The sequence below is a fragment of the Hemicordylus capensis genome, chromosome 7 (assembly GCF_027244095.1).
Source record: "Hemicordylus capensis ecotype Gifberg chromosome 7, rHemCap1.1.pri, whole genome shotgun sequence".
Lineage (NCBI taxonomy): Eukaryota > Metazoa > Chordata > Lepidosauria > Squamata > Cordylidae > Hemicordylus > Hemicordylus capensis.
In genome coordinates, this window is record NC_069663.1 from 28,942,528 (window position 1) to 28,966,460 (window position 23,933).

Genomic DNA, 23,933 nt, shown 5'->3' on the forward strand with positions numbered 1-23,933 from the left:
GTGAGCGCCGTAAGATCTTCCCCTGAGCGGATGATGGGGCCATGGCGCTTTTAAGGGCACCTGCCTGCAGAAGGTTCCCAGTTCCTTCCCTGGCGGCATCTCCAAGATCGGGCTGAGAGAGGGGCTCCTGCTTGCAACCTTGGAGAAGCCGCTGCCAGTCTGGGTAGACAAGACTGAGTTAGATGGACCAAGGGTCTGACTCGGCATATGGCAGCTTCCCATGTGGCCCTGAATAGGCAATGGCCATTTCATAGTTAAGACCACACTTAAGTGCAATACTGTATTTACCTGAGTCCAACATTAGGTTTCCCCCAAGTTCTTTTATGTTAGAAATTGGGGGGTTGTCTTCCATGTAGGGTCCTCTTCCTTTGGAGTAAAAAGTTTAATCTAATTAAGCCATATTTTGAAAAGGGGGTCATCTTCTATTCACATAAATACAGGTCTGTTACAGTATCCCAGATAATCCTCACGAATTTGGGGTGGTGAGAGTGTACAGTCCTCTTCCACACTCTAAACAATCCAAGCTCACACATCGTCTCCCATGCATAAGCAAGCAGGGCAAACCCTGCTTAGCTAAGTGGACAAGTCATGCTTGCTACCACAAGACCAGCTCTCCTCTCCAGAATTTGTTTAAAGTACTAACTCTGGTTTCACAGCAAAAACAATCATGCAATGATAGCTTCTAGAACACTCCAGGTCCACCTTCTACTCCCTTTTTCATGATAAAGGTTTAAAACCAGGAAGGGTCACAAGGACATTATACAGAAATAAAACTCCTGATTTTATTAGTATCTACACACATAGAAAACATAGGAAATTGCCATATACTGAGTCAGACCATTGGTCTATCTAGCTCAGTATTGTCTTCACAGACTGGCAGCGGCTTCTCCAAGGTTGCAGGCAGGAGTCTCTCTCAGCCCTCTCTTGGAGATGTTGCCAGGAAGGGAACTTGGGAACTCAGATGCTCTTTCCAGAGCGGCCCCCATCTCATACTGCAGAGTGCCCCTATGAAATGCTTCACAGCACACAAAGCATCCAAACCACAGATAAATCCTCGAAAGAACTGAATCAGGAATATTTTTATTTATTTTAAAAACAAATCTGTCCACAGCAAAGAATGTCACCCCAAACCCACAGATAAGAGGGCAGGGACCAGTTTGGTTCTGGACCGAAAGGCCGCAGGAGCCAACAGCACTTCAGGAACAGGGAAGCTTCAGACAGAGAAGATGCCTTTTTTGCGTGTGGCTCTTTTACAGCAGGGTCCGTCTTGAAACCCAGTAGCCAGTTAGTCCCACCCAGGCTTGTCCAAGTCGCCAAACACAGCAACGAGAAGAGGTGGGCCATTCACCAGAGTTTTGTCCATAGAGATACAGATATTGTTGGCCCATCTTCTGTCGGTGGAAGAACAGGCAAGCTTTCCAGTTAGGCAGGAATCTCATCCTTCACCAGATGCTTTGGCCAGGGCACCACGATGCTACGCTTCTCTCAAAACCAGTGAATGGGGGCTGCAGCTGGGCAGCATCTGTTCAGGGGAAGGGACTACTTGACAGTCGAGGCCACTAAATGGACAGGGCACTGGCCAAGGAGACCTGGGTCTGGATGGCCTCAGGCATTCTCTCTCGGGGCCAGCTGGTACAAAGATCAAACATTCACCACCCTGAGTTCCGCGGAGGGAACGTGGGAGATATTATTGATAAGTGGAGAGAAAAGCGTCTTCTTGTTCCACACCTCTCTTTCCCCATCTTGCCCGCGACCCCGTTGCCCCTTCTACCTCTACACACACACACATACACACACACACACACAATGCCCCCAGCTCCCAGACTATCTAAAGCGCAGCCCGGAACAGCAGAGCCCAGCCCGAACCTCCACACTGAGAGGAGGCAAGCCCAGGTGTGCCCACAGGCACACAGCGGGGCCCCCAGTGGGTGGCAAACCTAGCCCAGCCCTCCCTGCAGGCTCCTCCACCACACAGAGGGAGGCAAGGGCTCGGTGGCCAGAGACGGATCCCTCCAAAGAGGCCTCTTTTCCGAGAACACCCTTGGGGCTGGGGGCACTAAGGCAGTGCCACGGGCACCAGAGCATCGGGCGCGAGGGACAAGTTCATGGGCGAGCTGGGCGGGGACTCTCCGGCAGCATCCGCAGAAGGGCCCACCCCCTCAGCTGCCCCCGCCCCCTGCCTCCCCCGCGGTGCGCAAGAGCCGGCCCCCTTGCTGGCCCAGTAGGCGGCGGAGCGGCTCATGGCCTCCTGGAGGCGGGCCCAGGCCTGGGGGTCGTTGCTCTGGACGGCCTCGCACAAGAGCTGGGCATGTTCCCGCAGCTCGGCCAGCTCCCGCTGGGTGCTGCTGCTCTGCCGGATCAGCTCCTTGGTCCTCAGGGTGATGCTCAGCAGCCCCGACTTCCTCAGGATCTCCACCGTGTTGTGGAAGCGCCGCTGCTTGCCCACGCTGCTGCAGCCCAGCTTCTTGCAGGCCCTGGAGATCATCCGCCCCTCCGCCGGGTCCAAGCCGGGCAGGGCAGGGCTGGTGGAGGAAGTCACCGTGTCCTGGGAGAGGGCCCCCAGGCCTGCCGGCGGGCAGAGCAGCGGCGGGGGCTCCCTGCCTCCTGTGGGTGCCGCAGGCTCAGAAGAGGATACCCAGGTCTCTTCGAGACAGAACCGCTTGTTCTGGCTGGCGCCTCCTGGCAGGGGGGCCTTGGGGTCACGGCCCGGATGGGGAGCAATTCTGGGGTAGGCGCTGAGGACGGGCAGGGAGGTGTCCTTGGCAGGAGCCTTCCGGCCAGGGAGCAGCGGCTTCAAGGCGGCCACTGGCTGCTGGATGAAGAGGACGCGGGCAGGGGAGCCCTGGCTGCCGTCAAGCGGGTGCTGGCTGCTCCAGGCCAGGAGCTGGGTGGTGGGGGAGGCTCCCAGGGGCTGTGGGGAGAAAGAGTGGGGCGGGGGGGGGGGGAGAAGAGGGGAGAGACATGAGCTGTTGGATGGCCACCAGGGAGCCACAGCAAGGGAGGCTCCACTCCCTCCTGCCTGCCCCCTGCTCCCCACCCCATTCATTCACCATACAGGACTCTCAAATGGAAAGGGGCTCCCACCATGGGTGAAGACGACTGGAAGCCCCTAGGGGCAGGGACCTGTCCCCTTCTACTTGGCAAGGCGCCCGAGGCAGGAGAGAGAGCCCCCGCCTGGAGGGGGGGCCGGCAGAGAGGACGGGGTGCTGGTGGCCCGTGGCATGGAGCGGGCAGGGCCAGGGCATGACGGCCAGGGCTACCTGTTTGAGGAGAACGTTTTTGACAATGTAAAGAGGAGTGATGCCCGTGAAGGCGCTGCCAGGGAGCCCCGCCGAGGCCTTCGGAGGCACCCGCTGCAACCTTGCCGGTCGGCGCAGCGGGCAAGCAGGCTGCTCCTCCGTGTCCGTCTGCTCCACGTTGCTCAGGTACTCCGAACTCACATCTGCACAAAGAGGCAACAGAGAGCAGGGAGGGTGTCAAGGAGGGAGGGCCGGAAAGACGACCAGAGCAAAGGCAACACCTCAGGCAGCCCCTCCCCAACTGCGCCCCCAGCAGGCCAGCCACCAGTCCCGGCAGGGACGTTGCCCCCAGCCCCTAATCTGGCCACCCCTCTGGCCTCCTGGAGGGATAGCTTGGACCGAGCTCCTGTTCTTTCCCACAAAGGTACGTCATGCTTGCGTCCTGTGATCCTTGGGGACCACCTGCTCCCAGCCGACCCTCCCCACCAGACTAGATCAGCGGGGAGGGCTCTGCTCCGCGTGCCAGCACCTGCCGAGGCCCGTTTGTTGAGCACGCAGGACAGGGCCTTCTTGGGACTGGCCCCAAGCTGTGCAACCCCCTTGCAGCTGAGCTCCGCAGGGCTCCCTCTCTCCCACGCTTCAGGAGGAAACCGAAGAGCGCCCTTTTTATGCACGCCTTTGGCCAGTGAGTGGCCCCTGCCAACTGCAGCTGTGTTCGTTTTGTTCTCAGGTGGTTTTTATTGAAATTTTATTACTGCTTGGATCTTTCTGTTAACCGCCTGGGGTCTCAGGATGGAGGGAGGCATCCAAATATCAGTAACAAATAAACAAATGCTGAAATCCACACAAGCATTTCCTTCCACGGAGATGGGGGAAGGTGCATTTGTGGCTGCCTGCAGCTGGCACAGGAGCCCTGCCAGGAAAAGAGGTGGCATCCCAGCACATGACAAGAGTTGGCCTGCACAGAGGAAGGACAGCTGGCACTCGCTGTGGTGCCCACTCGGGGGGGGGGGCGGAGAGGGAAGGGCTCTCCACCTTTTTGCCCCCCTCCCAGTCCTCGGCCTGTCCCACCCACCACCAACCACCCTCCACTGGCTGGCTTTGGGCAGCCTTGTTGCCTGGGGACAGGGCTGGAGAAGGCGGCAGGCAGGCAAGGAGTCCCAGCCCAGAGTGGGGGAACTGGGTCTTTCACCGGGTGCAGCAGAAGCCCTGCCTGCGAAGAGAAGGAAAAGGTGGAGAGGCACCGAGCAGAGTCCCCTCTCACAGGGATTCCCAGATGTTCTTGACTACAACTCCCAGAATCCCCAGCTGCAAAGGCTTTTGCTTGGGGATTGTGGGAGTTGTAGTCACTGACATCTGGGAATCCCCGTGAGAGGAAACACTGGCACAGGCCCCTCCACACCCCGCCCCCCGGAGGAAAGCACCCCACAAAATAGGCTGGTGGCTCGCTTCCTGCAGAAGGCCTTGCCATGTGAGTCAACATCAGGAGGAGGATCCTGGCCATGGGGAAGAGCCCTGCCAGATGAGACCGCGCTCCCTTAAGCGCTTTGGGGACCCTTGGAATGCTGCTTTCTGCTGCAGGCCCATCGCAGAAAAGCTGTTGCTTGGCAGGGCTAAAGGGTCCTGGAGAGGAAGCAAGCCTGCCCGGGGACTCCCTCACCCAGCAGCGAGAGGAGAGCAGCCTGAAGTGCGGGCGCCTCTTGTGCAGGCCTCGACTCACCTGAAAATCCAGAGTCCTTCTCCCCTTCGCTGGCTGGGTGGCGGGACTTCCAGGCAGCCCCCCCACCGCCTGCCTTCCTGGCAGACTGCCCCGCATGGCCCTTGGAGAGGGGGCTCTCTGCCTTCAGGGACCTGGCCGGAGTGGGCTCCTCCTTCCCCGGCTTTGGCAGGAGGCCAGGCAGAGGGGTCTCGTCCGAAGGCATGGCTGCCACTCAAATCCAGTCCTGGGGGGGGGGCAGGCAAAAGGAGTGTTAGGGGTGGTGGGGGCTGGAGTCCAACAACAACCGGGGAGCCAGCCCTGCCTGAGTCCAGACTCCCTCCCTCCCTCCCCCTGCATGGCACTGAAATTCGACTGAGGCCGTATAAAGCAGGGCTGGCCAAGCCGGGGTTAGGGTTATAGTCAGGGTTAACAGCCTTCAGCTCCCAATGGGCATTGCAGACCCACAACAGCTTGAGCGTCTCAGGCTGACTGCCCTTGGGATGACACAAGGTGTTCCGACCCTCCGAGCTGGGTCATGCGGGGGGGGGGTGCACACTGTTGTTGGCATCAGCCATGCCTTTCGCACATGATCAGAGGCCCTCTCTGCATGCCGTAAGCCAGAGCCCTCCTCACTTTAAAGCCCTATTATAAGGCGAGGAGGAGATAAACCGCAGCCCCTTGCATGTGGGTGAGCAAGCGTGCATGGACTCATAAAAGGCACACAACCAAAACACGGGGGGGGCGGCGGGGACTAGTGTGTGCACAGATGAGGGCTAGAAATAGGAAAGTCGGAAAAGGGCAAGTGTGAGCACAAGAAGAGAAGAGAACACGAAACAGGAAGCACGTCATTTGTGGTTGAAAATAAAAGGCAACTGTTTGGGGCAGAGGGGAAGGCAAGAAGAGGGTGGGAGAGAGAGACCGGAAGAGGCAGAGGCAGCACAAAGCCACTTCTTGCGGATATGAAAGAGTCTCAGGAAAAGTGTGTGGCCTGCGAGAACCGGGCAGCGAAGGAGAGCAAGTGACGAAACCAGGATAACGTGGCATGGAACACAACCAGGGGGGAACATGCATGCAGCAGAGCCACGTAGAAAGGTGAAATGTGTGCCCCCCCCGCCAGGACAAGTCAGGGTTAAAGATGGGCATTTTGGAGGGGGGAGGTTGGCCTGGGCGTCCTGCTAGGACATCTCGCAGGGGTCCGTGTCCTGGTAGCCTCATCTGGGACGGCCCAAGGCTGATTTGGGGGCTCCACCCGATCCCCGGCTCCCTATTCCTCACTGGGGGCACCACACGTTAGAGGGTGTTCCTGGGTCAGAGAGGCCCATCCAGAAGGGGAGAGGCACCCAGTCACGGAGGCGTGTGGTATGGAGCAGCCCCCAGCTTACGCGGAGCTGCCGGGGCACAGAAACTCAGTTCTCGATTCAGCTCTCTGTGGAGCCACGACCTGGAAGCCCCAACGGCTGCACACCTCTCTACCCACCGCACCTGCGGCAGCCCACTGCGACGACCACTGGGAGGGTCCCCATCTGGAAAGCGGCCAAGCGGTGGCTGGGGGGCAAGCGCCAGCTGCCAGACCCCCACCACCGATGCCGGCTCCCTCGGCGAAGCAGAGAGCATCCCTGGCAGCCAGGCGGGGTGAGGTTCTGGGACAGCTGCCTCCTTGTTACATAACCGGCCTGGCTGAGCGGTCTGGCACGGCCCAGCACAGCCCGAGGAGCAGCCAGCCCAGCCAGGCAGGCAGGGAGGGAGGGAGGGGCTCAGCCGCAACAGGCTCTAATCTCCAGCCTGCCCTCGCTACGTAGGAGCCAGAGGGAGCCACACGGGGCCCACGTGCCACGCTGCGCCCGCCCACCTGACTCTCGCTGCCAAGCCAGCCACAGACAGTGCTCCGGCCTGCCAGGCTCCTTACGGAAGGGTGTGCAGGATTGCTCCACCCCCACGGGAGGACAGGTGTGTGTGTGTGTGTGTGTGTGTGTGCGCGCGCGCACACACACACACACACACACACGGCAGCCTGGGACCAAAAGGGCCCCCCCGCTGCTGTCCACCAGATCATTGGGTGAGATTTCAGGGCGCTGGGAACCGATCTCATGGGCAGACCTTTGCAGTCTGGCCCCTGCACCCAGGAAGGGGGCTTTAAGTCCGGGCCCTGGGAAGAGACCCTCAGGCAGCCGCCTTGAGCGAGTCAGAGCCTGGGTCCGTCTCGCTCAGGACTGCTGACACTGGCTGAGGAAAGAACTCTCCCCCAGGGTTTCAAGCAGGAGTTCCCCCCTGCCCTCTCTGGAGAGGCTGCCAGAGGCTGTGCCCAAGCCAATGCTCTGCCACCGGGCTATGGCCCCCGCCCACAGGCATCCCTTCTCTGGGGAAGCAGACACGGCTGGCCGGCGGGGTTGGCCAGGGGAAACCCCGGGCAGCTCTGCAGGCACAGCAGCAGCAGCAGCAGCACTCCTGGCGGAACCAGCAGCTTTATATGTGTACTGCCACCCCCCCACCCCCCCTTCACAATTGCCACAGCATCTGGAAGGGGGCCCTGGCTGCCTCCCTCCCCCTCGGCATGCACTGCTCATTTCCCCCTATTCTCCCCACACACACACACCCCGGCCGCCATGCACCCCCCCCCTCCTTCCTCCATCTGGAGCCACAACAACAAGGTTCCAGCCAGGGAGGTTCAGTCGGCAGGCCATGTGGATTTGTTGACACCACACCCCTCCCTCCCTGGAGCGAGCTGGGGGGGCGGAGGGGGGGCCGCGACGGGCAGCAGCAGCAGCAGCAGAGGAGGCTCCTACTTTCCCAAGCACAGCCCGGCGATTACGTAATGGTACAGCGTGTTCCCAGTACACCCAGGCGCACACGCACACAGGCGTGCACCAGAGAGCGGCGCGGCGGCAGGACGGCTGCTGCTCCTCGGAGAGAGAGGGGGTGGGCGGGGTGGTGGTGGTGGTGGGTTCTCCACAGAAAGACGGGGAAAGCCGCCGCCGCCGCTGCCGGGGTAGGGAGCTGGCTGGGGGGGAAGCAGCAGGCGGTTCTCTGCCAGGAGGGAGGGAGGGAGGGCGGGCAGCCGTGCCTGGCTGGGTCTCCCGTGCACTCCACTTCCCAGCCCCAAACAGACGGGGCCACCCCGTCAGCCCAGCCCCCTGCCAAGCGCAAAGCTCGACTCTCCCTGGGAGCCTTCCTCCCCTCCAGTGAAAAAAGGCCTCTAAGCAGAGGCAGGCCAACACAGGGGCCCCCCACCCCCGCCAATAATGCGCTCCCCAGAAAGCCACTCTTAAAAGCTCGGGGGGGGGGGTGACCCAAAGGGCAGCTTCCACCCCACAACCTGTTTGGGACAACCAAGATCAACTCAGAAGCCATGCAGGTGGCCAGCTGGGCTGGAAAAGAGGCTCCTGACCATGCGCAGACTACTTGGCTGTTTATCCCGAGGCGAAGAACGCAGCTGCTGGCCAACAGGGGTGCACCCATGCCCCAGCTCCACTGGGCCTGGGTGCAGCCCCCTTGCCCTGCCCAGACGCAGGCATGCAGCCCCCTCCCGCCAGCACCTCCGCCGCTCCCATTCCCCCAGATCCCCAGCCCTAGCAATCCTGCACCAAAGTCCTGCTGGGGCTGACCCCGCCTTGAAAGACGGGCAAGGGGTCAGTGTGCTGAGAACGCCACGGCCAGAACGTCCATCCTCCCCCAAGCTTCGAGGACCGGCCCCGCCACTGGGTCCAGCAAGCACACACCGCAGAGGGGCCACGTCTGGCTCGGCAACTCTCTACCCGGTCACTTTCCGAGGCAGGGACCGGTCAAGGCAGCGTCTTGCGCAAGGCGTCCTCGGGCTGGGAGAGCCCCTTGGCGGCTGCACACGGCCTCCAACTCCTCGGCCTCCCTGCTCCGCCAGACTGCTTCTGGGGAAGGGCCGGCAAGGGGGCCCAGTCCCTCCTCGCCACACCAGCCAGCCCCCCAGCCCCATCTCCTCCCAGTCTCCTCGCTGCTCTTAGGAGCTTAGCGGAGCCCCACCTACCTGCTCAAGGGGGCTGCAGTCCCCCTCCCCGGCCAGGCAAGAAGGAGAGCGGCCCTCGGATTCCTCCCCGGCTCAAAAGCAGCTCCCCGTCCTCACTTCCCCAGCGAGGACTGCAAGAAGCAACCTCCCCACCATCATGGGATGGAACCAGGCAGGCAGGCAAGGAGAAGTGGAGCTTCAGCGGGAATGCTATGGGCAGGGAGGGGAGGGGGGAGGAAGGGAGGGGAGAGCAAAGCCGCCCCCCCCCGCTCATGCGCGCGCACACATGGACCGCTGAGGGAGGGCAGCCGAGACTCGGAGCTCACGCCTCCGCCGCTGCTGCCCAGCCGCCCCTTGGGACCGGCCGGCTAAATATGGAGGAGGGTGAGGCGCAGAGAGTCACATGGAGCAACACGCCGCAGCCGCCCGCCCGCCCCCGCCGCAGCCCCATTCATCAGGGGCAGGCCACGCCTCTCGGCTGGAGGGACCAGCGCTGCTCAGGCAGTGGGGACCTGCTGCCTGCCTGGGACCAGGCGCCAGGCACCCACCAGCCAGGAGGCGGCAGCAGGACTGAGGTCAACCGCTCCCCTTCTGGCCCTAAAGACAAAGAAAGGGGTGCCACCTCCGCCACCAGGCAACATCCACTCCGCTCCGGCAAAACAGGTGCGTCAGGTTTGGCATTGCTCCCCAAACCTCCGTGACCAGGGGCCAGGGCGGGCCAAAAGGAGTGTGTGTGTGTGTGAATGCCAGGGGCAGTGGGACACTCCAGAAGGGAATGAGGATGTGGGGCTAGACAAGCAGGGAGGCTCTCGCCAACCCTGCCACCGATGCCAGCCACAAGGCTGGTCCCCCGGAAGCGCCAGAGCCCCTCCCACGGGGACAGCACAAACCAGCAGTCCTGGAGCAGCCAGAGAGCCAGCAGCAAACTTCAGAGGCGCCAGCTGGAATGCGAGAAACGCCAACAGCCTCAGGGGCAGGGACGTGCCCGCTCGCTCGCTGGGTCCACAGGCTGCCAAGGGCCTGGGCTATTTCAGCCCCGCGGCCTGCAGAGGAGGGGGGGGCTCCAGGGGCTCTGCTGGGGCCTCTCCCTCCAGCCTGAGAGAGGCCGGGCCAAGGGTGCGCTATCACAGCAGTGGGCGGGGGGGAGGCAGAGGCCACTGCAAGACTGTTGTACAGCACCCAGAGCGTCTGGATGGGCAGGGCGGTACAGACACACAAGGGAATTAATACAGAGCCAACAGGTGGCCCGGCCCCACTCCCACCCCCAGCCCCGTGTGCCCAGGAGAGCAGGTCTGGCCCAAGCCTGGACCCACACTGACGGCCAGCAGCGCCCGCGGAATCCCACAACGCCGAGGCTGCCCTCTCGGACCGTCTCCCGTCTCCCCCTGCCCTGAAACACAAACCACCGTTCTGGGCCAGCGTTTGGCTTGGTAAGAAAGCAAAGGAATCACGTACAGAACGATGCCACTTTCTAATTCCCGACTATTCCCGGCACAGGAAGAGGATTTCACAGTCCATGACCTTCTGCTAAGCTCCAGGCCTGAGCTGTGTCAGGCCCCGCAGGGGGGTTTGTCCAGAGAGAGGCCCCAGAAGGCACCAGCTCGCGGGCATCAACTCTGCAGAAATCCTGAAGTCCAGGACTGGGGAAATCCCCCTTTGGGACTCTGCAATATTGAAGGGGGGGCGGGAGGCCTAGAGTTTGCACACAATTGTTAATCTGGATAGTGTCCCTCCACCCCACCCCACCCTGTATGGTCTTTGCCCCTGCAGGAGAGGCATTTCTACCATGTCCATTTCACAGGTGGGAAACGGAGGCTGAGAGGAAGCAACCTGCATGGCCACAATATCAAGACCCAGCAGTGGTAAGATTTGAACCCGACTCCTGGATCATTCTAGTAGATGGAGTGCTCAATGGAAATTAATGAAGTATCACACGCAAAGTGCATTTCGCTATTCCCCAGGACAAGTCATGAGGTCTCCCCACCCCCCGCCATGGTCCAAATCAGAGCTGCTGGCCTTTGGGCTCGTAGCTTCACCCGTTTTGTTTGCTGCAACCAGGCCTTTCTGGCACTCACCTCACCTCTTCTGGTCATTCGCAGTCATTCCCTTGAGGAGGACTTGAGGAGGACTCCAGCACCCATGAGGAGAGCCACCACAGAGGCTGTGGCACACAGCACACAAGAGGGGAGAGCTGGCCTTGTGGCAGCAAGCAGGAATTGTCCCCTTTACTAAGCAGGGTCTGCTCTGGTTTGCATTTGAATGGGAGACCACATCTCTGAGCACGGCAAGATATTCCCCTTAGGGGATGGGGCCACTCTGGAGCACCTGCCTGCTTGCAAGAAGAAGGCACTGAGAGAGATTCCTGCCTACAACCTTGGAGAAGCTGCTGCCAGTCTGTGTAGACAATACTGAGCTAGATAGACCAGTGGTCTGACTCAGTATATGGCAGCGTCCTCTGTTCCTAACTGAAGCCATTCACACCTTCACTGGCCAAGCCACCAAGCCCAGGAAGCAGAGAAAAAGTGATGCACATCAAACTTTCACAGGAACATGGGCAGCTGCCTTATACCGAGTCAGACCCTTGATCCATCTAGCTCAGTATTGTCTACACTGACTGGCAGCAGCTCTCTTTCAGGAAGGAGTTTCTTCCAGCTCTAGCCAGAGACACCAGGGAGTGAACCAGCGTTCTCTCTAATTTTCTCCACCTGTGTGCGGAATGTGTTTTGTTGGGGGGGGGCAGCATCATTCAGAGTGGGGCCTTCCTGATTCAACCAGAGCGGGATCTGAAATTAACTGAAATTAACCCTAACCCTAACATCAAAAAACGTGTGAGCGCATGCACATGCGCACCCCTTAGAGGGAACACTGGAGTGAACCTGGGACCTTGTGCATGCAAAGCAGATGCCCCCCTCCCCCACTGAGCTATGGCCCCACTCCCTGAAGGGGATATTTCACGGCGTTCACATGCAGTTACCCATCCAAATGTAAACCAAAGCAGACCCTACTTAGCAAATAGGACAGCTCATGCGCACTGCCAGAAGACCCAAAGTGGACCATGTTACGTGAACCATCTTAGTGCAATGCAGCGGCCGGTGCTGGGGTGCCAACCACCACCCCCGACAGGCGTATGGGGCAGGCAATGGCCTCTGGGGCAGCAGCCCGCCAGACCCAGAAGACCTGGCCCTGAGAAAGAGAGACCATCTGCTCAGGGCCGCTCAGCTGGAAGAGGGACCCAGCGGAGAACCAGCCACCCACTCCTCCTGGGGCAGGGTCGAGCCGTGCCAAGGAGGGGGTCAGCCGGTGACGGCGTCAGCCTGGTGGCACGAATGCAGGCCACACAGCCTCTCAGAACTGGAGGAACCGCTTCGGTGCCCCAGAGCCAACTCCAGGGACACCCAGGTTTTCAGCAAAACAGGCAGGGAGGCATAAAGACTTCCAAGAGGCCGAGGCGGAAGAGGCCTGTCTGGTTCCCCAAAGTGTCTCCGACTCGCCCGACGCTCATCCCAGCCCTCCAGCCGCTTTCTGGTGCAACTGGTTCCATGATGCCTCACTCTCACATGGCGGCTGCAGACGGTTCTCAGGTCAACGGCCAACCGGCAGAGCCAGGGAGACAGACAGCTACGCACCACCTGACCTGCAGCAGGCCTGGGGAGAAGAGGCCACTCAAGTGGCTGGCGGGGGGGGGGAGCCAAGTCAAGCCGCACAGCAGGGGGTCCGGCTCACACCCTCCTCAGGACTGGCCAGCAGTGGGGCAACGAGCCAGGGGGCCACCACACGAGGCCCAGCGGCCTCTGCTGCCCGGCAGCCCCTCTTTTCCCCATCCCACCACACCCCTGCGCTAACTAGAGCTGTGCTGCTTGCAGGGACGCAGGCAGGCAGACCTGATGAAGAGCCAGCCTGCAGGAAGCCCAACTCCCGTTAATGTGGGGAAAGGGCAAGATGGGAGGGGGGCGGCTGGGCTGGGCTGCCAGCACTAGAGGCAGCTGTGCCACCTCCCCCCCCCCCCCGCCGCTGCTGGGAGGTGGGGCTGGTTCCTACAAGCACATCCTCACCTGGCTGGCTGCAGCACCTGTTGACGTCCACATCTGAACAGGCCACCACAGACGTCCCCTCCCACCAGCTTAGGCACCCTGAGCCAGCTCAGACATCCCAGCACAGAGAGACGGTGAGGCTACCGGCACAGGCAGCTGGGGACCAGGCCTACGACACCACCACGTCCCACAAGCCTGACGGGTTCCAACCACAATTTCATCACTTGCACCAAGGCCCGGGAAAGGTGTGCCACAAGCCCTGAAGTCCACATACAGAGGAGTGTGCAGGCGGCGGGAAGAGCCTAGAGGGGCTCCTTCCGCAGCCCCCTCTAACTTCCAGCCTTTAGACAGATGTCACACCCGAGGAAGAGCACCCCTGAAAGGGAGAGAGCCCCAGAACGACAGGAGGGCTTCCACAAAGATGCCTCTGAGACAGCAGAATCAGGCCCCAAGTGCACAAGAGAGACGAGACCTGTATGCGTGAGCCAGCGGCCCCTTCTCCCGCCCTCCCCACACATGACTTTCCTGTTCCTTTGCAAATATTTCCCCCCTACATAAACCGCACGGAGAACTTTTTTTGTTTAGCAGCAGAACAGCAGCAGCAGCAACAAAGTCCTCGGCTTCCTACAGAACCACCTCTCCCCAGAAGTTAGCTCTCCGCACTAGACGGGACTCTGCCCTATTCCCTTCTCCTCCTCGGGATGTAGGGCCTGGGCAGTTCTAGGTAGTTGTGGGGGGAGGAAAGGGGCACCTGCCCAGAGGGCCACCGCAGCAGGGCCAGCCCCCAGTGCCCAGCCCGCTGCTCGGCATGCAGCCACCCCAGACAGGCAGAGCACTGGCCCCCTGTGATCCAACCGTGGTCAAATGGCAGCCCAAGATCCCTGCAGAACTGGCCTGCAGCTGCCTCCCAAGCACAGCGGTGGCTTGAACTTCTGACTTTGGGGTTTTTAAAAAGAGAAGTGTGTGTGTGTTCCCGTTTTAATTTCATTTTGCATAAGAGGCTTTTTCTGGCCCTGGTGGCCCCAGAGCCCTTCCGAGAGTCAGCCCCACTCAGAGAGACTTCCCCCAACACGGATGATACTTGTAATTTAGTACACTTGTCATTTCACAATAACAGTCAAATGAGCAAAAACGTTGTTAACGATTAGCATAAGCATCACACCTCTGGATGCTTATCTCTCCCCCCCCCCCCATCAAGTTAGTTAAATTAGACTTGACAATCTAGCTGGCCCATCAGCTGAGCAGCCCCAGCCCCTCTCCAGGGACCCCCCCCCAAAGACCCACCTCCTGGCAAGTGCCAACCAAGCAGCAAGGGAAGCCTCCCCAGCAGGCATGGGCCTTGAGTTTGGGGCATGGGGGTCTCACCTGCTGTACCCCACATGTGTGGCTGATAAGCTGAAGTGAACATGGGCCTCTCCTGGGGGTGGGGTGCCAGGCAGGAAGAGAAGCACCTGCTCTTTCTCCCTCACCTGCCTGGGGGGGGTCTCCCCCCAGCTGCCAAAGTGGCTCTCCCCCCACCCAGGAGGGGGCTGTCCCCAAGACCTCAGAGGGAGCTCCCGGGGGATGGGGCCACTTGCACAGGACATGATGTTCAGCAGGACAGCTGGGAGTGGGGGGGCAGCACCTAGAGACCCACAGGGCGGGACCATCGGAAGGAGACATGGGGGGGTCCAGTATCCGCCTGGGGGGTGCCTCAGCAGCAGCAGCATCCCCTGAACGCCTCAGGTGTGGGAGGAGGCGGCCGCTTCTTGGATCTGCGCGGGCGTGTGTGTGTGGGGGGGGTGTTTTCTGGGGGGGGTTCCCCTCCTCTCTCTTGGGACAGGAGCTCTAGCGCGGGGGCGAGGAGGAGCAGCAGGCATCCCCAGGGCGGTGCAGGCGGCGGCAGCCTCCTAGAGGGGGAGTTGCATGGGGGGGGTGTCCGTCTGCTGCTGCTGCTCCTGGGGAGGGGGACATAGAGAAGGGGGGGCACATCAAGCTCCCCGGGGGGGGCTGGGCCCGGACCTGGTCCTCGGTGGGGGGGCTGCCTGCTTGGGGGGGGCCGGGGTCACCCAGCCCGTCCTTACCTGCCCGGCGCGGCGCCCCTTCCCCGACGACAGCACAAAGGAGAGCAGCGGCAGACCCGGCGCTCCGCCCCTCCCCCCGGCCCTGAGCGGCAGCTCTCGCGGCCAATGGGCTCCTCCCCGGCCCCGCGCCTGGGCGGCCCGAGCGGCTCCGACGGCCACGTGCGGAGCGGGGGCGCCCGGTGCGCGGCCACGTGAGGGGGCGTGGACAGAACGCTGGGACATGTGCGGGGGCGGGGCCGGCGCTGCAGAAGCACGTGGCGGAGGAGGAGAGCGGACAGGGGAGGATCCGGCGGATCCCGGGCGAGGCGCAGCCGCCGCCAGCTCGCCCCGCTCATCCTCCCAGCCACGCTGGCCATCATCAGCCTGCCTGCGTGGGAGGGGGAGCGGGGTGGGGCCCCCTGGCCAAGTCGGTGTCGCCGCCAGCTGCCCCCGCGCCCCGCAGAGGTTAACCCCTTCCCGCCCGGGCTCGGGGAAACGTCGCCGCGGCTCCTGCCAAGCCTGCCCTTGAGAGGAGCAGCCCGGAAGTATGTAGGGCAGCGCTCTGGGCTCCCTGGAGAAAGAGCGGGATGGACAATGGGGGGGGGGGGGCGGGGGGGCCTGGGCTTGCAGAGTGTGGAAGTGGCCTCTTGCCCATCCTGGCCTCCACGTCTTCATCGTTGCAGCAGCAGGAATGGAGAAGTCGGGCCAGAGCAAGGCCGGAGTGGGCCCTGGCGCTGGGGCAAAAAGTGAGGATGGGCCCCAGCGGCAGCCCCTCAGCCACCCGCGTCTTCTTCGGAGAGGAGGGAGAGTAAAGCGCAAGCCGTCATCCAGCCGGCAGGCCCCGCCCCCTCAGAGGCGCCTGTGTCTCCGCCCCCCCGCCCCCGCCCCCGCCCCCTCAATTGTAGCTCTGCCCCTCTGGAGAAGGATGCTGCTGACAGCTGGGCTCTGATTGGCTGAGAGGGATGTTGCCTCCGGGACCCTGCCGGGATGTGCAGGGATTAGGTCTGCTTGCAGGAGCATCTGCTGGTCCGCCGCCCGCCCGCCTCCCTCCCTCCCTGCCTCGCCCTCTCCTTCTGGCACTCCTGCCTGATGGAAGGGTCCGGGCAGCATGAGCTCCACAGGGATCCATCGGGGCCAGGTCCGCAAGTACGGTGAGTAGCCCCCCCACCCCCACTCCTTGTATTTTTGGCTGTCCCCGGGAGGGAGGTTATGGCCTGGCTCCACCAGGCAAAGCCATTCTTTCCTTCAGCCTGCCCTGAAGGCAAATCCTACAAGCAAAGTCTTAAGCCCTGGACCGGACCAAAGTTTTATGGTTTTCAGATATTTGAGGTGATGCCGCCCGCAGTTTGGAAAGGAAGGGGTGCCAGAGCGTAAGGCTGCTTGGAACTCACACCCTCTGATTTGGAAGCCCTCCCTACCGCTGCTGGATAAATTTGTTGCAGTTCCTCAGTATAGAGCAAGTTGCACTCTGCACATGCTCAGAGGCCCCTGCTGGTTAATTTGCAGTGTCCAGGACTGAGCGGTGAAGCTGCAAAGAGGTGGGAGAGCAAAGCGCTGGGAGACTCTGGCTTAAGCTTACCCCCGAAAGATCTTCCTTCCAATTCTGTTCTTTATTCCCAGTCACCAAGGCTTCCTCAGCTTGAATTTCAGGAGCTGTGCAAAAATAGCAGACGGGGTAGAGAAAGCACTTCTGTCTTCAGCAGCCTTGTGACAGGCCGAAATTCAACAACCTGCCTGCCATTGCCTCCCTAGGATGGGGTCAGCAAGCTTTGCTTGTGGAGTTACTTCACCCTCCTGTGTTTAAATGGCTTCAGTGCATGATTCTCAACTGAGCAGCTGTTCCAATTAGGGGACAACGTATTTGGGGCAGCAGATGTCACAGCATTTTTAGAGTAGGAAGGCACCTTGGAGGCCCCCCAGCCCAGCCCCTCTGGTCTGAAGGTCCTTTCACGCAGCCACACTCCCTCAGGGTGATGAAACTGCACTCTGCACTGGCTCAGAGACGCTGCTCTCTGGTCTTCTGGCATGGGTTCCAGCACTCCGCTCTCACACTGGACTGGACAGGAGAGGAGAGCTGGTCTTGTGGCAGCAAGCATGACTTGTCCCCTTAGCTAAGCAGGGTCTGCCCTGGTTACATATGAATGGGAGACCAGAAGTTTTTTTGGAAAAGCGGTATGGAAATCAAATAAATTAATAATAACAACAACCTTGGAGAAGCCGCTGCCAGTCTGTGTAGACAATACTGACCTAGCTGGACCTATGGTCTGACTCAGTCTGTGGCAGCTTCCTATGTTCCTAACAGAGGCTGAGCTGGGTCCTGGCCCAGATTACGTCTTCCCACCCACGCAATGCTTGCTTGCAGTTCTAGCAGTGCTGAGCACCTTCCACCAGCACACTTATGGCTAGAATAATCGACAGCAGGGCCAGACTAGTTGTCCTTTCCTCAAAGCAAGGGCGTTGGGGAGGCACCAACAGAGTCTACCCTGCTGAGCAAGTAACTTTGCCAGTCAACAGGTACAGGTTTCAAAATCCCCCCCTTGTGTTTTAGTGGACCATAACACCGTCTGTTGATCAGAGTGCGAAGCCACACATTTCGTGGTGGTGGTGGAGAAGCAGCCCCAGATCCCCACATGCTTCACAACAGCCAGATGGTCCGGAGTCCACACCGGGTTAGCCCCTGCTGGTCTCTACAATGCAGGGACCTCCCAGCATGGCCAGTGAAGTTCTTATGTCTGGTGGCTGTGGGCCCCCTCCAGCCTCAGAGGCAGGATGCCTCTCGGTCCCAGTTGCAGAGGAGCCACAGCAGCAGGAGAGGGGGCAGACACTCATTACCTCTGGCCTGTGGGCTCCCCAGGGGCATCTGGTGGGCCACTGTGTGCAACACGAGGCTGGACTAGATGGGCTTCCTTGGGCCTGATCCAGCACGGCTCTTCTTATGTTCTTAAGAGGTGCCAACCTTTCAACCTGCCCTTTCTCCTGTGCTGTTAACAGGCTTGATCATAGCAGTCAATGATGCTTTCTCTGCAGAATCCTGCACACAAGCGGCCATTACAAGTGCCAGCGCCAGGCCATTTTGTTTGGTTAGTTGGCGGCTCTATTAAAACACACACACACCAGTTGTGAATTTGACCACATGGTGCAGTCTTGTTTCTCCAGGCTGCCTTTCCTGCCCCAAGATGATATTTTCTTTGGCCCCTTCCTCTGCAAGAAGGTGGGAGGTGGACCTCCCTGCGCCCCCCCCCCAGCTCCTCTGTTGTGCTGGAGGCTGGCCTCCCTGCCTTGTGGGATTACAGCGGCCGCCATTTGATTGAGTTCTAATCCCAGGTCAGCAAAGAGAGAATTTAATCATGATTTTAATCTGATTGTTGCCCTGTGTGGTGTACATCCTCCCGTAGGCCGGTGGCGCATTGATGAAAAGAGAGTCTCTTTAGTAGCAAATTACTTGTGGGGATAAACAAGGCATCTATCCACTCAGTAATGAGAGCGCTTCACAAACAGCTGCAAACTGGACGGGGATCCATAAAGCAAGCCGATGGAAGCCAAAGGCAGAGATTCCTAGGGCTGGTCACCTTGAGAGAATCTTTGCTTCTGTTCAAAAGGGAAGAAAGCAAATTGCTAGTCCCTTTGGAAGGGATCTGTCTGTAAAGGGCTCCTTGTCCAGCGCATGGGAGTCCTGCCAGGCTGTTTGACCCCCTCCACAGACTTCCCAGGGTGGGCAGTGGGGTAGCTTATCAGTGGAAGATGCTGGGAATTGGGGTTTGTGCCTGTCCTCCTGGCGGCTATATTGTATCTGGCTACAGCTCAGCCGCAGTGGGCAGAATGCACTCTGCACATGCTCCTGCTCCTTGCTTCACACAGTTCTCTTCCAGATCTCTCCTTGATCTCAGATGGTCCTTTGCAGGAGGCTTCCTCTTTAAGCAGTGGAAGGAGAAGTTCCTGATCCTCTCGGTCGATGGGGACTTGCTCATCTGCCCAGACGCCGACTCCCCAGCTGAGCTGGGCATCTCCTTGGGCACTAGCTGTGATGCTATCCTGGAGGGCAGCAAGATCTGTGACCTGCCCCGCCTCCCTTTGGGGGCCCAGCGGGACTGCTGCCTGGGCCTCAGCCTCTGTGATGGGAAAGTCTTGCTGTTTCTGGCTCCCAGCAGCCTGGAATGCAGGTAGATTGTTAATCCTGTGGCTGCTATGTTTCATTTCAGCCCCACTTTTCTACACCAGACAGTGCTCCAAGCAGCATAGAAAAACAAGCAAAGCTCACCTCCTCCGTGCAGTCCTTGGCCCAACCAAACGCGGCTGCAACTGAACTGAAACACCCCCGTTTTCTCCTCTCGCTTCCAGCCTCTCCCTTGTGAGCCCCTGCTAGGCAGGGCTCTCTGTCCTCTCTTGTGTTGTGCATGGATGGTGCTTTATAAACAAACACAGTTACGATACAAAGTCTTTGAGTCTTTTGAAAACTACACAGTTGTGCTGAAGGACTTCAAAACAGCAGTGTGCTCCGCATTAGAGCGGGGTCCTCAGCCTAGAGTCCCCAGATGTGGTTGGACTACAAATGGCTAAATGTTGTGCAGGTGGATGATGGGAATTGTAGTTCAGCAGCCTTCAGCCATTTGTAGTCCAACCACATCGGGGGACCCAGCCTTGAGAGCCCTGCTTTGCCTCTGAACGTGCGAAGAGCGAGAAGTCAGTGGCTGCCCCCAGAAAGTGCCTGGACCAAGCCCTGGATGCCCACCCCCCAAAGGGCAGCTTTGCATCTTTTTATTCTCTTTAGAGGTGTCTGTTGGGGGCGGGGAGCTTCTTGTTGTGAGGGACAAAGGCACCACCTGAAGCTGTTTCTTTGTTTTCCACCTTTCTGCAGACAGTGGCTCAACCTGTTACGAAAAGTCAAAGAGGTAAGGTGCTGTTGGAGAAAGAAAGAAAGAGGGCAAAGATATGGCAAGTTTTCCAGAAAAATAACCTTGTTTGCTGTATTTGTTTTCATTGGCTGGGTGACATTGCATTAAAAGAGACACACACACATGTTTTTATAAGTTTCCTTTGTGGAAAGTAGGGGGAAAGGCATCAGAATTTAAGATTATGTTGAAAGTATGAAGTTCAGAGAAAGTTCAAAGAAAAGTTAATGGACTGATGAATATTTAGAAAGCTCAAATGAAGCCTGTGTTAGAGGTGAATTAAAAAAATAAATCAACAGAACCAAGTTCTGGATAAAGTTCACCTTGAGATCTCTATCTGGATAAATTTTGTGCATGTGACAGACAGATGGGAGGGGGGCAGGATCTAATGCAGTCATACAGTCCCAGTCTGGAACATTGCCCCCACCTCAAACCTGCCTGCAAATCAGACATTAGTCTGCAAACCTCCAGGTGTGCATGGTGGCGGGGCTGGTTGTGGTTCTTAATCAACGGGAAACACTCGGCATGTGCTCAGGTGCGCTCTCCCCTCTGGTGCCTTACACGTTCCACAGTGGAGCCCTGGTGCTTCCTGGCCTTTGCCCTGCAGGCTTTTCACACAGGCCTTTTATTGCAAATCCACTCCTGACTGGAGTGTGCCAGTCCACATATTTGCTGGATTTAACCCAACCTCCCTGCGGGCTATCAGGGACCAAGACAGACAGGACTTTGATTTCCCCCGAATGGAGGCTGCAAATTCTGGCTTAGCCCAAAGTATGTCCGGTTTTTAAAAATCCTCTAGTTTCAGAGGCTTTTGAAAAATAACCTGGGGCTTGTGTTATGCCCCACAGTTTTCTCTGTTATGTTTGAGGTAGTCATGCAAAACTCAGCGAAGGGGAATTTGACGGCTCTGATTTGCAGTTGCAAGCAGGGAGGGGTGGGTGTTGTAGATTGGTGATACTCTGAGGGAGGGGTAGGGAGGCATTCCTGAGCTAAACACAAGCACAGACTGCAAAATGTGTGTCTTGCTATGTTTTACAAAGGCTTTAAATATGCTGAATGGATGGAACCAGAGTCCTTTGTTGTCTGGGCTGATTCCATTAGGTGTGTGTGGTGAGGGGCGGGTGAAACATGACGTGATGACGGCAGTCACTCCCAAAGGCAAGTCCTGCTGTTTGATCCCAGCTGTTTGACAACTCCTTCTGGCCTCTTAGCTGTCAAACTATTTTTTTAAAAAAGCTCTCTTCCCTCCTCCTCTGTGTTGGAGGGAAAACCTGGACCAGGTAGATGTGTGGAAGAGCCGACGGCTGTGTGAACTGTCAAACTAATCCGCCCCCCCACCCCCCCAAGTAAACATCTTGCGGATCTGCTGCGAAGCAGATTCGCTCTTCAGACAGCCCGAGGCATCTTCCATGCTGACTGCTGGCGTGCCGTGAGCCACAACCTTCTGGCAGTGGGCCTGGGAGCGGGTGGGCCCTATCAGACAAGAAGAGGCTGACCCAGCCATCCTGCTTTGGCTTCTCTCTCCAGAGCTGCTCCCAAGGATCTCCCTCTCGCTGCAAACTCCACATCCACTCGCCAGTGACCAAGTGCTGCAGGAAAGGGGGCGGCACCAGTGGGTCCCCCGGCACAGAGAGACGAGAAGGTACCTGCCGCTTTGGCCCCAGAGACTGCTCTGGCTGGTGACCCCGGTGCTTGTCACTCCCAGAACCACCACTCTGGGTGGACCTCAGCAAGAAACCCCTGTCCACAGGGCTCAAGTGCCACCAAATCCCTTTCTCTACACCCAGCCAGGCAGGCATTCTGGATGAGCTCATAAAAGGAAAACAGACAGGTCTGCCTTGTGCAGAGTCAAACCCATGGTCCATCTAGAGGAGGAGAGCTGGTCTGGTGGTAAAGTTGTGCCGTCGAGTTGGTGTCGACTCCTGGCGCCCAGAGAAAAGCCCTGTGGTTGTCTCTGGTAGAATAGAGGAGCGGTTGGCCATTGCCTCCTCCTGCGCAGTGTGAGATGATGCCTTTCAGCACCTTCCTACATCGCTGCTGCCCAATATAGGCGTTTCTGGGAAACAGACCAGCGGGGATTTGAACCGGCCACCTCTGGCTTGGTCGTCAAGTCATTTTCTGCTGCACCGTTATGTGTCTTGTGGTAGCAAGCATGCACTGACCTCTTTGCTAAGCAGGTTTGCATTTGAATGGGAGGCTACATGTGAACACTGGAAGATCTTCCCCTTGGAGAAGGAGCCGCTCTGGGAAGAGCACCTACCTGCTTGCAAGCAGAGGGTCCCAAGTTCCCTCCCTGGCAGCAGCATCTCCAGATAGGGCTGTAACCTTGGAGGAGCTGCTGCCAGTCTGGGTAGACAAAACTGAGCTAGATTGGCCAACGGTCTGACTCAGTGGGAGGCCGCTCCCTCTGTCCCTACTAGGACCAGGACTGTCTTCTCTGACTGGCAGCCACTCTCCAAGGCCCCAGGTTCCCTGCTGCCCAGGACTGAGCCTGAGAGCTTCTGCATGCACAGCAGGGCCTCCTCTGGGACCCAGATGCAGCCCTCCCTAGGCCTGGGCACACCCTCTTCTAAAACACAGGGCACTTCCCAAACTTGCCTCCCCGCTCTCTGAAGGTCAGGAACCACACGGTTCAACTGACTGGAGGCCAGTTCCGGGCTTAGCGTTGAGAAGCCTCAGCGTGCCGTTGGTGGTGGTGCGGGTGCAGCCCTCCAGATCTGGGGGCTCTCCCAGGAGGGCTTGTCCGCTCTGCTGTTGGGATGCAAGTTGCAGTCACTCTGCTCCTTTTTGCCCACGATGCTCCCTGCTTTTTTCTGCAGCGACCTGGGCAAACCTGTGCCAGGAGCCGTGCTCCCCCCGCTGCCTCCGCCATGGCTCCCCAGCTCGTAAGGGCGTGAAGACAGCTTGCCTCTTGGTGGGGGGCGCTGCAGCTGGCCCCACCATGGGCTACATGGTCACCTCTGCCACAGCTGGACACCCTGGGGAATCACAGCCGCCAGACTTCAAGGAACTGGGCTACCACCCCTCTGCCTGCGACTCGGAGCCGCAATACGAAGCCCTGGATTACGAGGCAATGGACCAGGACTTGGATATGCTGGACTTTGGGGGCTTTGCCTTCTAGGCTCACTCAGCGTCGGGCCACAAAGGCAAGACCCCGAGGGCTGGGAGAAGAACTCTCTCCTGCAGCTGGCAAAAGAGGCACCCAGTCTGCCTGATGCCATGGGGCACCACTCACAGCCCCACCAGGAGGAGACACGGATGGGGTATTGGGCTGGGACTCCTGGTTGACTTCCAAGACTGCACCTTCATTTTGCTGGATCTTCCTTTTCTTTTAATGGCATGTTCACATGAGAGTGGGGTCTAGTGTGTTTGATTCTGGCTTGCTTGGGTGCCGGTGTCCACTGCAGGGAGCCTTGTTTGTTCCTCTCCCCCTCCCTCCCGTTTTGCATTCAGCCAGGGGTTCTTCACAGCCTTGGGTCTCCACGTGTGGCTGGACTACAATTCCCATCAGCACCAAGCACAGTGACCAAAGGGCGTTAAGCTCTGGAGGCCCGAGGTTGAGGACAGGGGCCTTGGACACGATGGTGGTTGTCAGCTCCTGTTCTAGTCTCTTGCTCCTGGGAATTCTCAGCCCCCAAGGGGTGCCCGTTAAGTGGAGTGGGGGGAAGTCGCCTGGGGGTGGGGCTATGGTATGAGGCCCTGCCTCACCTGCTGCTTTGCCTTGAAGGACTCTTCATACCACCTGAGAAGCGCCAAGGGACAGTTGCCTTCTTGACACCTGAACTGCATATAGCCGCCCACCTGCATCTCCCCTCGTGATATTCAGAAATTCCCTTTTGTGATCTGTGCCCCGCCCCCCCGCCAAGCCACTTCAAGGCCAGGGCACAAGTCAGTTCAGTGTTTCTGATTTTCAACATGGAATAAACCTTTCATAGCAAGCAGGTTTGTGGGGGCCTTTATTTAAAGGTGACGGCGTCTCTGCTTGCTGTCATGACGCAGAATCGATTCCTGTCCAGTACCTGCCCAGGATAGTTGAACGTCAGTCAGTTTCCACAGA

At 59.1% G+C, this 23,933-nt stretch overlaps 2 protein-coding genes across 6 annotated transcripts; one reads left to right on the plus strand and one right to left on the minus strand.

The window, feature by feature from the left end:
- Nucleotides 1–1,068: 1,068 nt before the first annotated feature.
- On the minus strand, nt 1,069–15,164 carry CIPC (CLOCK interacting pacemaker). Of its 3 annotated transcripts, none has more exons than XM_053267315.1 (4): nt 15,009–15,164; nt 4,960–5,182; nt 3,261–3,442; nt 1,069–2,911 (listed from the first exon to the last, which is right to left on the minus strand). In XM_053267315.1, the coding sequence occupies exons 2-4, from the start codon at nt 5,159–5,161 to the stop codon at nt 2,057–2,059; spliced, it is 1,239 nt and encodes a 412-aa protein (XP_053123290.1). In that variant the 5' UTR covers nt 5,162–5,182; nt 15,009–15,164; the 3' UTR covers nt 1,069–2,056. The 3 variants fall into 3 exon arrangements, with proteins under 3 accessions (XP_053123290.1, XP_053123288.1, XP_053123291.1); XM_053267313.1 differs by lacking the exon at nt 15,009–15,164 and adding an exon at nt 8,936–9,074; XM_053267316.1 differs by lacking the exon at nt 15,009–15,164 and adding an exon at nt 8,655–8,788.
- Nucleotides 15,039–23,815, plus strand: LOC128332703 (uncharacterized). 3 transcript variants are annotated; one of them, XM_053267319.1, is made up of 5 exons: nt 15,039–16,138; nt 18,857–19,147; nt 19,843–19,876; nt 21,404–21,518; nt 22,696–23,815. In XM_053267319.1, exons 1-5 carry the CDS (start codon nt 16,077–16,079, stop codon nt 22,995–22,997), a joined length of 804 nt encoding a protein of 267 aa, XP_053123294.1. In that variant the 5' UTR covers nt 15,039–16,076; the 3' UTR covers nt 22,998–23,815. The 3 variants fall into 3 exon arrangements, with proteins under 3 accessions (XP_053123294.1, XP_053123295.1, XP_053123293.1); XM_053267320.1 differs by having other exon boundaries at nt 15,205–16,138; nt 18,889–19,147; XM_053267318.1 differs by lacking the exon at nt 15,039–16,138 and having other exon boundaries at nt 16,752–19,147.
- Nucleotides 23,816–23,933: the final 118 nt, after the last annotated feature.